Source organism: Thunnus thynnus, chromosome 11, assembly GCF_963924715.1.
Source record: "Thunnus thynnus chromosome 11, fThuThy2.1, whole genome shotgun sequence".
NCBI classification, from domain to species: domain Eukaryota; kingdom Metazoa; phylum Chordata; class Actinopteri; order Scombriformes; family Scombridae; genus Thunnus; species Thunnus thynnus.
Window position 1 is genome coordinate 12,379,440 of NC_089527.1, and position 15,414 is coordinate 12,394,853.

The window sequence follows — 15,414 nt, forward strand, 5'->3', positions numbered from 1 at the left end:
CAACTTGTCATGACATTTGGTAATTTAAAATTAAAATTCACTAAAATCCCATCAGGGTGAATTGTAATTGTGACTTTTCTTCTAGCACCATTATCTGGTCAAAATTTATTTTTTCCAATTCTTTGGTTTATGAACAAATACATGCTAAATACCAAATGCTATTGTGCTAACATGCTCAACCAAAATGTGTAAGCATTTAGCTCAAAGCACCACTGTGCCTTAGTACAGCCTCACAGAGCCGCTAGCACGACTGCAGTCTCATTGCCTCTGGTATGTCATTTTGAAATGCAATGCCCATTGATAGCAGAATAAACCTTTTCTCATGTGGCAGAGTAAAACTTCTGCAGCTCCTAAGATGAGTATAGCACATTGGATTCCACAACTATTCAGGTAATTTCCTACAGAGAACAGACATGGATGACTGGTCTTTAAAATGAAAGGTGAGAGATTTATTTGAATAAAATTGTGAAACAAGAATAAGAATTCATATTTGAAAATGTGAGGGCCAGCTGATTATGACATCACAGCCATCCAGCCAGCCAGCACCAAATATGCCTATAAAGTAGGTCCAAAAGCAACCTATTTAAGCACTTTCAATCAAATTACAGCCATAAGGTAAGAACACTAACTGCTGCTGTGCTATGAATAAATGGCTACTGGGAGCTTTTCCTCCCACAGTTCAAACACATGCTAATTGGATGAATTGTCGACTCTTAAGTTGCTGGTAAGTGTGAATGTTTTTATCCATGTATGGCTGTACAAAATTCTCCATATATCATGAAAAACTCTCCAAATGAGAGCCTGGAACTGGAACAGCTGGAACTGAAACTGAAATGGGCCCAGGAGTGAAGGGTCTTCGAACCAAAACAAGAATGTTTTTTTTTTCATACTTTGAATTTTCTGGTCTACATATAAAATGGACAAGGCGGGTGAGTTATTTACAGACAGATCAAATGGATATACAGTACCAAAGTCCATAATGAAGAAACAGGCCATCCAGTGCACCTATGTGGCTCACTGATGTGTTTTTAAAAGATTAAACAACAACCATTGAGGTCAATGGAACAGGGGGAATTAAATATATCAGGTTGTGGCAACACAGGCAATACTTGTAAATAGGATCGATTTATTGTTGGTGTTGGTCTTTTCATCTGTTGACAATAAATAAAATCTAGAATATCAAAAGATGTATCCTTAAATATTCATTATTCTGCCAGAAATGGGAATAAGCCTTGGTGGTGAGAGTGTAAACTGTGTAAAGGCTTGGCTCCAAACACTACTGCAGTGTAACTAAACAGGGTTAGACCAGATTCAACAAGTGATCAACAGAGCAGCACATCTCATGACAGGGTGAACACTCAAGGACTGCATAAAGATCGACAAACAGCTTTTTCAAATGGCTGTGTTAATGGTTAACAAATCATTTACTATTGCTTTATAGTTAAACACTTATAAGCCATTAATAAGAACAATCTTTAAGTTGCCAGGTTGTGAAAAACTCTCCTCCACCTTAAAACTTGCTTTGTCATTTTCTAAATTATCAGGAAGACCCCTCCAATGGTCTGTTTGACCACTTCAAAAAGGCTGCAGAACATCTTGATCAAAATCTGTTTATTAACAATATGTTAAGATTCACAACTGCAGATTTGATAAGAACTCTTTGATTTATTAACCTTTTTAAATGCAGGTGAAACCGCTGATTTGATGACTAATTAGAAAATAAATGTTATCATTAAATGTTGGCTAACATTTATAAATGTATTATTCAGTGATCTCTACCCTTGATCTGCCCATCCCTGTATTTTACAGTTACCACTGCTGCCCTGAAGATGGAGCCAATGCTTCAGCTGTGTCAGTAATAACTATTCTGGCTAAAGGCAAACACTGACAACAGCTGCTACTGTGCTGCCTGTTTTAATCTGACCAGTATATTACATGTATCATTATATACTCACCACTCAAACAAGTTGTAAAGCTGAAAGAACATAGATTGTCAGAACGCAATTTCATCTGACTTGTGTAGAGTTACAACCGTCAGAATAAAATCCCAGCTGTACTTGACGGGTCGGTTGATATGTTTAATTTTATGTGGTCAGAAACATTACTTGATCCTCCAGACAATTTTGTCAGTAAATTTTGTCATCACTTTTTTTTATGCCTCTTATGTCAAAATCCTTCTGACTGAGAAAAATTCTAGCTGTTGAAACAGTAGGTTGTAGTACAGTAATTTGTATGTATTTTAAGATTGATTCATATGGAAATGGGACAAGCTGAAAAAACTGCATTCATTTCCTTTTTCAAATGTTAATTCCACAACAGCTACTATGCAAAACAGAAATGCCAGTGTAAGCATGTCCATGTATTTAATTTGTCTAGTCAAGTTCTCCCATGGATGTAAATGAACATGTACAAATGTATAATACTGAAAAAGCAAAGACACAAAATCCAGACACTCTAACAGGAGTGTGCAGCTTGTGTAAAATTAACAGCTCAACCTACATGGAAGAAAATTAAATGTTCAATTTTCCATTTATTTTTATATTTCTAAAGTAATATAATCAAATGAGAGCAGCACTGTAATGGGGTTAGTAGCAAAGCCTGCCAACTGTAGCCCATTAAAAAATTATATGATGGTAAAATGTGAAACTGATGTCTGAATCTGATTAAAACTGATCTTCACATTTAAGGGAGAATTTGACTAAATCATAAGCAATGAAACAAAAATGGGTTTAGAAAAGAAAATGACAATCAAGCCATTTTCATTTTGCACAGGCATAGAAGAATATATACAATTAATGAGTAAAACTAGTATCAACAAAACATAACTGTTCTCAAAGAAAACATACTGTATATGGTCAAAACTAAAATTGACTCCCAACTGATCATGTAACATATTTGTTCCATAGGCAAAAAGCATTTTAATTAAATACATTCAATTATATTTGTCATTTTAAATCTACTTTAACAACAACATTGTGATCTACTGCAAATTTTACATACAGCCTGCTTTTAATTGGGCGAATCTATGACTATCACTCCAAGGTTGTTGTTAAAGATAACTTTGCCATTGGACTCCACACTACAATCTGGGTGCCGGAGTAACTCCAAGACACCAGCTTTTAACTCAGGTGGGGCCGTGTTACTGAAGTCCAGCACCTCAGTGAGAAAATCAAGTAGCAGCTCTCCCATCTCATCCCCCTCTGTAAAACACTCGGTGATATCCATTTGAGATGGCAGCTCATAGCTCTTGTAGCTCACTCCCTTGGAGTCCAGGATGCTTTTGATGTCTCCAGTAGTCACACACTGACTGATTTCTGAGTTACAGAGCTTGTTCCTATAGCACCGCCACAGCTTTCCCCAACCGCTCTCGCCTGGAATAGATGAGATGAAGACAAGTCTAATCTGAAATCACTCCTTATTTACTATATAGTGCACTATTTTTAACTCTTTTTTTATTTGCCATTTCATTTAGCCTCCAAAAATAGAAAGAAAAACACAGTTTTCTGCTAACAATCCCACAACAGAATGCATTTGCTAATTAGCACTAAACACAAAGTAGAGTCTTATGGGGATGTCATTTGTTTTGTATGTATTTGGTCATAAACCAAAGTATTGGATTTGGGATCAACAAAATTGTTGCAATTCAACATGAATGCAACATAAATGTGTGCACCAAATCTCATATCAATTTATCCAATAGTTTTTGAGACATTTCACTCAAAACCACAAATGCCAACCTCATGGTGCCGCTAGATGAAACAGACAGGGGATCACCAAAGTTAACATGAACATGAATGTCTATACCAAATTTCATGGCAATCCAAACAATAGTTGAGATATGTCAGTCAGTTTGCATTGTTTATGTAAAACATTAAATATGTACACTTTCTTCACAGCAATGAATGCATAAGTTCTTACTGAACTTAGTGAAAACAGACAAAAATAGGTTCAAATTTCAACTTCTTTTTTCACCTTTCTCCATGTACAGTGTATACCAGAATTCCCTAGTGTTTGTTTTCACTGAGATACATAATTAAACCTGCAGTGCAGGACGAAAACATTGAGAGAATTTCCAAATAGCCTTTATTTGAATAAACTGACCACATATTGGGAATCTTAATGGTTACTTTCTTGCCTGAAAAAATATTAAAGCTTCATAAAGTGACATATTAACAGTCCTAGGGGGAAATTTACAACAGCTTTTAGCCGTGCATACCCAGTATGCTTTGCAGTCTGACGAAGATATCTGAGGGCTGAGCACCTGCCGAGAAGAGTCGGGATGCTGAACATGACGTAGTTTCCCAGGCAAATCTGAGTGGAAACCAATCATTGCTGGCTGACAAAAGCACATCACTACTGGTGTGCCAGCGTGGGAATGTCATACCAGACACCAGATTTAAAAACTCTATATACTGTGAAATTCGGAGACACTTATCTAGCGGTGATAGGATAATCAGCATTGTGTGAACTTGTTTGGAAAGGGCTTGAATGTAATGGACATTCATTTATATGTAAAAATCCTGCACTCCAGCTTTAAACTGGTTTTCGTCCCTATAGGGATGTATAATCGATAAGTACGCTGACTATATATAGCATGAATAACCCCACATCACACATCAGAGAGTAGAGATGATTTGAGATTAGATTCATCCACTTACCAGACACTAGAATAATAAGAAGCTTCCCGTTCTTGTTGAGGAGGCTCTGGAAGAAGGCGATGGTAGCTCCAGGATCCTTCACATAGTACAGCATCTGTCGATTTCATCACAGATAATGAGCTGGTAACTGGATTCATAGAGCACCTAATTATAACGCTATGGTAGACAGAAGTTCTAATGGGATTAATTGCCATAGAGCATCGCCGAATGAATATGACCTAGATATGTCATGATTAGTCTGTGGGCCAGAAGCACAGAAACGTCAGTAACACCAACCTGTATCATGTGAATGAAGTCAGCCTTCTTCGTCATCTTTTTCACTTTCCAGTGCTCCTCAAACTCAGAGGCAGTCATCTTGTTCCAGTTAAATGTGATGTAATCTAAACCTGGTTTCTGTGACACCAAAACTGCATCAATGAACACAAAATTGACAATTACAGAAGGTCATGATACATCATTGTGTCAAATAATATTACCATGTCAAAAATCCCAATCTGTATTATTATTCCATGTAACTTTGTGTGAATTACATGTATCTGTATCACACATTTTCCCACAAGGAAAGTACAACACAATTATTTTAAATCAGGAAACACTCCTCTGCATTATTATCTAAAATTTAAGGTATAATACCGTAATGTTGACATAAAGTGAACATAATATTTTGCTGTCTATACTGGCTATAATTATTTTAGGGTACAATATTTGCAGTTGATACGTGTCACATTATTGGAAAAGATTTGTTTAATTTGCACCTCAGTTATCAAAATAAACACAACTCCTTTATCTTCTATCACACCTCAGTAAAACCAATGGATACCACCTGGCACAAGCACCAGGGGGTACATGATTTTTTTTTTTCCTCTTATAAGTATTCAGTGGAGAGAAATAAACTGAGAATGAAAAGTTACACATTAAAATTATAAGTGTTGAATTGTACTTTTAACTCTGAGTTTTACATGTAGCAAAGCAAAATATTTCCATGTACAAAAAATTGCAGTATCTTGCATAGTACTGCAGTTTGCCAAAGGTGCATCTACTAAATACTGACTCGGAGGGGGTGAATACTTATGCAGTATTACATATTTTATATATTTTAAGTGGCATTAAATCCACTTTGATCACATGTTGTGACGCAATAAAACATGAAAAAATGAAAATGTGAATAGTTGAGTGGGTACTGTATATACATAAGATGCAAACAGATACTTTACTGCCAGTCTGTATCACTCTCTACAATAAAGCTGTTAGTCAATCAATAGCTAGTTCATGGTGTCATTTACAATTGCAGTCCTAAACTCTAGTCTGATAGAACTTGTGTGGGAACACTGGGTTCTGGCAAACAGGAAGTGATGCATTTTATATTTAACATCGCACAGAAGGTTGGTTTAGAATAACTACAGTCAATTTATCCACACCGTGTTATTTTAATAATATCATCATTTTATTTTATTTGTGTGACCTTAATTTCGCCAGGATGGTCTCTTACGATGGAAATTTCTTTTTCAACACAGTCCTGGTCAAAATGGCAGCAAAACCACCACAGAAACAAACTTTCAGAGAGAAGAAGAGCAAGGTTAAGGACGTGGCATATTTCTAAAGCATGTGTTGAGAGAGACGTGACAGCAGGCTTAAGATAATGTACACTCGATGAGTTCTGCCTTGTCCGGGTGTGACTGAAAGCAATAAGTCATGAGTAGTGTCGGTGGTTATATCATTATACATGACTTTAATCTCTATAAAAATAATTGTAAACTCCTGCATCACCTTATGGGTTATCATTTAATGAATTGCTACTTACTAAATTGTTTTGTATCAGCTCATTCATGAAAACCAACACAGCCTTAGCCTTTCTGTGAACTGCTGATCACAAAAGATTTCGACATACTTTACAACATGCTTTTGAAAACACTCATTCTAGCAGAGACATGTGTCAACACACACTAAGCTGAAAAATTCCTAACAAAGAGAGCTGAACTCAAAGAGCGACAGAAAACAGAAAACCAACAGAAAAAGAACAACAGAAACCCCCCCAAAAACTCAAAGACACTTGTGAAGGATGGATACTTGCTGACATAAGGGGCTTGAGTCTGGTGGTTAATGTACCATCACCCTACTAACACATGATTAACTGCATTATTTATGTATTAGTGTTAAGGTCTATAGCTGCTTTGAAATGTATTCTCAGCATTTAGAGAAAATACAAGCAACTATTTGCTATTAAATTGAATATTGAGACATATTTTCAGGGGGCAAGTGAATATACAGATACAGTGTAAATTTGTGGTATGTGAGAGAACTGAGTGCCTATAAAGACTGTACCTTTGTAGTTATGTAGCTGCTGGCTGCTAGGCTCCACCACCTCGTTATCCACTGTCACCCCTGGGTGCTTCAGTCGGAGCTCAGAGAACATCTCTAGGTCAATCTCACCTAAAAGGCACCAGCACAGACTTTTTATATTGAAAGCCACCTGTGAACATGTAAATTAAATTTCGACCTACTTTCCCCACAGTACCTAAACCATTCAATACTTTTCAGACAAAATGAGAGAGACACAAATTACTTGCACAATTAGCCAACCAGCATATCATCACAATGCTCCAATCTTAACTGTGCAGCCGATTTAAGCAGGAAACAGGTAATACTTCCTGTCAACTTAGCGGGAAATGATACATTTTATGTTTTGCAATAATCTCAGAAAAAGGAGAGTTATCACTATGATATTCATCTCAAGATCATTTAGCCACAAGCAAGAGATTTTTCTTCTGGTTCTTATTGAAGCTGACAAGTTGCCATGTGTAAAGGAGTACATTTAAACAAAGAGGCTGATGTGGACAGGCGGTGAATCTTTCTGATTAGATTGAATAATACCTTGCGGGGGAGTTTGTAGTCATTCTAATGGATTTTACAGTCCATTAGAGAATTTGTAACATCACTCCATTATGATACTGACATGACAGCTCAGGTGAATTAAAAGGATTAGCTTTGACATAACTGAAGGGTAATAGCACTCATGGGCAAGTAGTGGGTTTGCTCAGGAGCAAATTCACCTTGCTGTTTCATGAGCATTAGAAACAATGTGCAGTAAAACCACAGACCGGTGAGGTCACTTTGTCTATGGCGAAGGTTAAAGATTAATCTGACAACTGGACAGATAAATACAAACTCTTGACAGTGATAATAAGGGTAGAGGTTTTTACTGCTGCAGCCATAAATGACAGCGCAGCAATAGGAACAGTTACGATTCAAGAACGCCTCCTCACCTTAGCTGTCTGCCGCCGAGGTCTCAGCTATTTACTGTGTCACATAGAACATAAGATAAGTTCAGCAATAAAAGTGTCTTAAAGTATGTGTTCTTACCAGCGCCACTTCCGACTCCAATGACATTAAGATGGGACTTTCCATCTCCGATGCTGAGGGCAGAGCAGAAAAAGGGTTTTCTTGAAATTTCACATCCTCCATCCTCCAATAGTGGGGCTTTGATCGCTGCGATAGCATGTTCTGACACTCACCATCTGATTTGACTAGACTTAGATTTATAAAACTTCAATGTCCTCCGAGAGGCAATTTGTGGTACCGTACAGAACAAACAGACACATTATAATCACATCAGATAAACAAAAACAACAATAGTCCAAGATCATCTATAGCAGCCATCATAAATACCATCAGAGTCCAGGCAGGCATTTAAAGTGCATGTCAATAACTGTATACCAACAGTTGTAATAAAAATAAACAGTGAGTATACTGCACATGCCCTATGTATCCATGTATGAAACATCCCCTAGTCCATGTATTTCCCCAGGCTCTCCATGGCTACCGCATCTTGTTTAATTGAGTTATTGCTATGGGAATAAATGAGTTCTTTGCTCGGTTGGTTCTGATCTTGGGGCATCTATACCTCCGACCAGAAGGGAGTGGCTGGAAGTTTTAATTTACTTGTGAATTATATCTGTCCAGATTCCTCTCTAATCTGCTTCTGACGGTCACAGGGAGCAGACTTCTGCATGGCGTTCGCTTGCTACAGCTCAAGCTCAACATACTGCAGCGAAAACGCAAGAAGAGATGGAATTTCTATGAACATTCATTGTCATTCACAATCACGCACACGCTGTTTAACTAGTTAATCTATGTACATTTTTGTGGTCAATTATTTGATTTTGTGGGGAAAACATTAATGAAGAGCGTGGTTTACATATTTACGTATTCTGTTTAGGGATTGGGAAGAGTTTAACAACCTGACACTTCAACACAGTTTTCAGCAAACTACTAAGACACGGTACATGTGGGTTGATTTGCACAATGTTGCTTAATTGTCTCGTGTTCTCCAGAATCTCTCTCTCTCTTCACTTTTTTTTTTTTTACTTTTCTTTTATCACATTTCTGGAAGGTAGCAAATTGACAAGATTAATTGGATGATGTGTACAAACTCTCTCTTTGCTCCCCCACTGATAAAATCTTTTTTTCAAAATAAATTATTTTTTCCTGCACTGGGAATTGTTGAAGGAAGAATTTTACATTTTGGGAATCACACTTATTCGCTTCCATGCTGAGAGTTAAATGAAAAGCTTGATACCACACTCGTGTCTGTACGGTAAATATGTGTTGGGTGTAATGATTGAAATTTGTATGCGTGTCTGGATCTGTCACTGAATTTAGTATTAATTGTTTTTTGAACTTGTATTTGTATTAATTGCATTGGTTTTATTAATGTTTATGTCTACCTGCCCAGACACTGCAGATGGAAATTAGGTAGTAGCTAAATCTGGCACAATACATCTTTTATATTTGTATGAGATTAATATTTTTGCACATGGTCCCTGACAAATAAATATAACAAAGCAAGCTGAACTAAATATGAAAACAGCTAGCAGCCATCACAGGGGGAAACAGCTTGCCTGGCTGTGTCCTCCAAAGGGTCAAATCTGCTTATCTACTCTTGTTATATATATACTGAACTATATACTGACTAGATACTGAAATCTGCTCCATTTTTCCTCTTTCTGCCGCTCAAAGGTTATGGTAATTTAGTTAATCAGCAACAATTTTGCCATATCATAACATGAGTTATATGTTCACTAAGGCCCGACCAATACTTGATTTTTGAGGCTGATACTGATATTTCAGAGTTTTAATAAATCTGGTAACAATATACTGGCTGATATTCTTTTTGTTTTACATAAACAAATTTGACATTTTGTACTGCAGTTTCTTGTTGGTGGAAGCTTGTGTGAAGGCCAGCACTGACTTTATCCAGAACTGAAGCTGTACAATTGTCTTCAGATGTAGGATGAAGACCAGGACAGCATGCTGACACTACAGACTTCTGAGGAGGAAAATTAAGCTCTTCATTGATTTCACTGTTGCTCCCCTTTTGTATTTTTCCTTTACTGGCTGTACTGTTAACAACTGTACTATTTATAATTTATTCTATCGTCAACAGTGTGGTCACTGTGTCATCACTGATAAAAGGTGTGTGTGTGTGTAGATTACCTGGCCAGTATGTCTGGCAGGATATTGTGGATGAAGTCCTGCATGCACTGATGTTCGGAGGAACGCTCGAGAAAAAGCTGGAAGGATTTCAGGTACCTGCTATCATCATAAACCAGACTCCTCAATGAAGATGCCATGGCACACAATCTGGCAAAAAAAGGAAATATTATCAGCAACAGCTATTCAGAATGATAATCTCCAAAATATGTGTGTGTGTGTTTTATCTTTCTATTTGTATTTCATTTTAGCTTAAACACAATTGCTGGAGTGTGAAAACTATCTTCCAGCACAGTCAAGTCTGTAGCATGGTTCATGGTTCATAATGTAGGGAGCTTACTGTCATTTCTGTCACTGTAGATTAAAGAGGATGTTTTAACTTTTGCACTGTTTAGAGTAATTTATGGTCTGTTTATTATTTCAACTTGATCAAAACATATGCCATCCTTTGCAAATTTCATTTCATTCAGCATTAAAATTCACAAGTATTATCAGTTTCGGTTGTTTTTTTTCTTGAGATCACGAGATAATTAACTTGTGATCTTGACATTACGGCATTAAAAAAAAAAAAAATTGCAAGCATAGCCCTTCTTGGCTTCAGTACCACAAGCCTTATTAATAAATGGCTTGAATACAATAGGACAGAAAACATCAAACAGATGACAGCGGTGAGTTCATATATATTTTGCCTACTTCATAACATCTTGCCCCGAATCCTTACATATAAAAGCAAGCCAAAGTTGCCCAGCAGATGTTGCAATTTTGCTTGTATCAAATGCTCCGAAACAGTGAACCATTTTCAACACAATTCCTTCATATGATTCACTGTTTCAGAAAGCTTTCTCCCATCACTAATGTTGGCATGACACTCCAGATCTCTGATAAACATTAAACATAATAAGAGGAAATAAACTTTTGTTTTCTCGTGATAACAGCTTTATTATCTCGTTACTTCGAGATAAAAAGCTCGTTTTCTCGAGATAATTAAATAATTAACTCATGATCTTGAGATAATTAATAATAATAATAATAATAATAATTAATCGTAAACACGGCCGTTCTCGGCTTCCGTAGTCCTCTTTATTTCGCTGTACCTATCCAACAAGCCCATCTCCCAATATGAAGCGCACTTTACCCTGACAGCTCGCCTTTATTCTCGACTATAGGAGCACTGAAGTCAAGAATGTCTCTAGCGGCTTCATGTTACACCTTTACAATGATGAAAGGGCTTCCTGTAAATGTAAAGAAATGTCTTCAACTGCAGCGGAAACAGAAACAGCCCCATTCAGAGAAACAGAGAACCTGCCGCGTCCCTCGACATGTGTACAGCTGATAAGACTTTGTGCAAACAAGTGGCTGCTCGCTCGGTGAATGGCGCAGCGACGTTTTTAACGGCATTTCTTGTGCATAACTTATGCGTAAGGTGTTTAAACTGTGGACAGATTGAGACAAAAGTCGGCGTTTTTCACTTACACGTCACGTTGAAGTGCGTCCGGAGATATCTGAAGGCTGGAGTGAAACCCTCCCACTGGTGTTACAGCTTCCCTGTAAGGAGGGTCAAGACTGGCAGAAAAAAACCCTCGAAAAAAAAAGAAAAAAAAGAATGTTTAACCATATTCAGTTAGTGATACTTAGGTAATCTAAGCATATTTACAATATACCAAGGCTACCATTAAATAGGTTTGACTTGAAAAACATTGGCTGTGTTTCAAAAGATTGCTAAAGTAAACAAACCCTGTTTGAAAGAATTATTAACAAGGATTTAGTCATTGTTCTAATGGTTCCAGACGGAACCATTAGTTAGAGTTCAATTTTGGTGGGGCGATCCTTTGGTTCATATTTTTTTACAAAATTATGCAATGTGCTCTAATGTTATAGAAATATCATAAAGGTTATAACAAGGACCACTGCACCAGAGGAGACTGAATTTAGTATAAAGTAATAATAATGTATATTTTATTGAATTGTGTTGTACATATCCGTGTATATAGTGTTACCATTTGTTTCCATTCATTTTATAACAAAAATCAACTACAGTACTAACTTGCTTGACATGAGTAATCCATCATGTGAGTTTTACGTTTGTCAAAGATACATTATAGTTGCATATCAACCCTGCACTTCTGCATCAGTACACAAAGAAAATGTAACTTTGACAAGAATAAAAGCAGACATTTATTGTGATGAAATGCCAAACTAAAGAAAATTTCAAGTCTCAGTAAGTAGTATTTTCCCAGGGAGATCAGTGCCTGGAAAGATCCTTTTTAGAAGATAATTTGTAATTTATGCTCTACTGATACTGTAAGAAAGACAAATATAAGGGATATGATATTTTATATGCTGTCACAGCCAAGGAGGTTCGATTTGGGATGACAACAAGACTAAAGTGAAAACAAATGAAATGCCATGTCTCTTGGCTTGTCTATGGCTCCCAGATTCCCAATTGTTATAATGTCAGACAGACAGGAATTAGGCCAAGAACCCAAATTAGATTGTAATTATGCCACAGACCCCATCTGATAGGGATTTAATCCAGGGACTGAATTCAGTGAGGAGAGTATTGTCAGACTTAGACTCACTGACCTTGTTTTTTGGGACTTTAATATTCTATTCAAGTACGTAAAATACTTTTTTTCATGATTAAATGTCTGCACCATGACCATTAGAACAGTGTTTCATGTGACGCATATATTTGTGTCTTTGTTTTCTTGTGTGGTTTACTTGATGTATTTTGCCTCTAAAAACTGACAGAGGTAAACAGCTGTAAGCAACTATTAAAATGTCTAATACTGAGATTCATTTTTATTGCAACATCTTGTTTCTCTGGCACTTTTTTGAACATTAAATCTTCAGCTGGTACAAAAGGCTTCTGCCAGAACATGAACTAAAACCATGAAACTTGACTATATTACATCAATTTGTCCTCCCTCCACTGGCTGTGAGTTCAAGCCAGACTGAACTTCAAAGTCCTTATATTAATTACATGAGCTTGCACCATCTTGTCTATCAGACCTCATTGTTCTCCATGTGCCACTGTGCTCCCAGATCACAGGCTGCTGAGTCTTTGCATAACAAGAAGATTGTACATGAACATTGTACCCAAAACCAAGACGACAAAAGGTCAGTGGGCAGAAATGTATTTTTTTACCAAGCTTCACATCTTTGTTATGAACTTCCTCTTTCAATTGATGAAGCAGAAACTCAGTCTGACTAACTCTTCCTAACTCAGTACCAGATACTCATTAGTTTATCAAACTAAATAACTGTCTGTCAGTCTCTCTCTGTCTCTCTCATACACCCACGCACCCACTGCTCTGGGGCACAGCTGCTAGACAGCAATATTTCATTTTTTTGTATAATTATACAGTATAATGCAGTACACAGAAGTAATATGTGAACAAGGCTAAGATTCTACAGCCATGCTAGTGTTTTTGCGAGGCTGTAATTAGGCTCAACTGCGCTTTGAGCAAAACGCTAATGTCAGCATGCTAATATGCTCACAATGACAATTAGATGTTGCTGTAAACAGGTATAATGTTTATTATGTTTAGTATCTAGTTCAGCATGTTAACATGCTAACATTTGCTACCACTGAGACTGATGTCAAAGTCATTTGTTTTTAAGAGATCACAAGTTATTACAATTCATCCTGAGGGGGACATGATTGTGTGTGCAAAATTTAATTCAATAATTGGCTTAACATTTCACTCAAAACCACAAACCTCAATCTTACACTTGATTAAAAGTTAGGGGTCATCAGAATAATTAGGATTTATCCTCTGGAAACTGTTAGTATCTGTATAAAATTTAGTGCCAATTCATTGAGTACATGACTTGACCTGTTGGTGGCGCTACAGGGAAAGCCAGAGGATCACCATCACTTCTGGGCACCTTCAGTGTATGTATTAAAAGTCATTACATCATCATGAATGTCATTATAAAATTTAGTGCCAATCAGTTGATGTTGAAGACTGAATAAGTGAAAACTGTTGGCCTGTTGTTGGTGCGAGAGGAGCAAGCCAGAGGATCACCAAAGTCAGAGGAATTGACTGTCTAGGGACATGAATGTCTGTACCACATTTCATGGCAATCCATCAAGCAGTTGTTGAGATATTTCATTCTGGAAGTAGTGGACTGATAATCATATGAACAGACCGACATAGCCAGCTTGGCTAGAGCCAGCATGGATAAAAGAAACCCATCCTAATTTTTTAATCCAACCAACAACATCTATAGCAGTTTAATCAAACAGGAAACATCTCAGACAGGCATCACTGGACTCTCAGAACCTCCACCGCTTCACCTAAAACGCCAGACATATTTTTATTCTATATTAAGTTAGTAAAGTCAAAGGCAACCACACTTGCTGTTTGATATTGCAGACATTTCATCTCTCTTCCAAGAGGCTTCATAAGTTCTATTGATTAAGACAGACTGCTGTGGAGTCCCAGGCATTTAAACCTTGATTCATTTAATCCTTGATGTCAGTATCATAAAGGTATGGTGCTTCGTGGTGGTCCAGAGCTCTGTGATACAAGCAACATACAGCTGAGCTTCAGGGTTTGATTCCAGCTGGTTACTTATGATGCATGGCTTCCTCTTCTTCGTCGTCCTGTTGCTCTCTACTTTCAAAACTGCCACCCAATAAATTTCATAATTATAGTCTTAAAAAACATTCAAGTATTTTTCTGGAAAATAGAGTAACAGATTCATTTTGGTAAGATAAAAATATCACCAGCCTGTTAGAATGTCATTACTCTGCTTGGGTGCAGACAAACACATAAATCAATAATAAATTATAATAATAATAAACACTTATTATTTTAAAAAGTTTAATTTAATTTAAAAAGTTCATTGTTCCCACTAAATATTCATTAAGCTCTCACTTTGCTCTGCCAAACTACAGAATGATCCAGCTTGAGGTAATAGATGAATCCTGATTAAAACAAGACAATACCATTGTCAAGCTGTTCACATATCTTCGCTGAAACCTGCAAATGTCTTGAGAGCTACTAAAATGAAACGAATTGGACATGACAAGATCAGCCTACGTCTTGGCCACAGATCAGATGGCCACGACACAAGCATTTGAATTCAACCCTCTCTTAAACAAAAATGACAGTCTTAAATAAATGAATTAGATGAGACCAAAGATTTAAACACTGTTTCCCCCACAACCTGCGAGCACCCTGGGACTATCAGGCTGGGAATCTGACTGGAGGGCAAGATGAATCTTATCAGCTGCTTATATATTCTGGGCTCAGCC

At 37.0% G+C, this 15,414-nt stretch overlaps 1 protein-coding gene across 1 annotated transcript; it reads right to left on the bottom strand.

Moving 5' to 3' along the window:
* Window positions 1-1,594: 1,594 nt before the first annotated feature.
* LOC137192470 (histamine N-methyltransferase-like) lies at window positions 1,595-11,734 on the bottom strand. Its single transcript, XM_067603203.1, has 7 exons — window positions 11,622-11,734; window positions 10,152-10,298; window positions 8,019-8,071; window positions 6,981-7,088; window positions 4,935-5,065; window positions 4,659-4,752; window positions 1,595-3,371 (listed from the first exon to the last, which is right to left on the bottom strand). The coding sequence occupies exons 2-7, from the start codon at window positions 10,286-10,288 to the stop codon at window positions 3,010-3,012; spliced, it is 885 nt and encodes a 294-aa protein (XP_067459304.1). The 5' UTR covers window positions 10,289-10,298; window positions 11,622-11,734; the 3' UTR covers window positions 1,595-3,009.
* Window positions 11,735-15,414: the final 3,680 nt, after the last annotated feature.

Excerpts from the sequence above, each read along its gene's own strand:
- LOC137192470 (XM_067603203.1), bottom strand. The coding sequence starts at position 10,288 with ATGGCATCTTCATTGAGGAGTCTGGTTTATGATGATAGCAGGTACCTG. Across the intron at positions 7,089-8,018 it reads TGGAGTCGGAAGTGGCGCTG|GTGAGATTGACCTAGAGATG; the intron begins GTAAGAACACAT and ends GGTGCCTTTTAG. Across the intron at positions 4,753-4,934 it reads ACTTCATTCACATGATACAG|ATGCTGTACTATGTGAAGGA; the intron begins GTTGGTGTTACT and ends TGAAATCGACAG.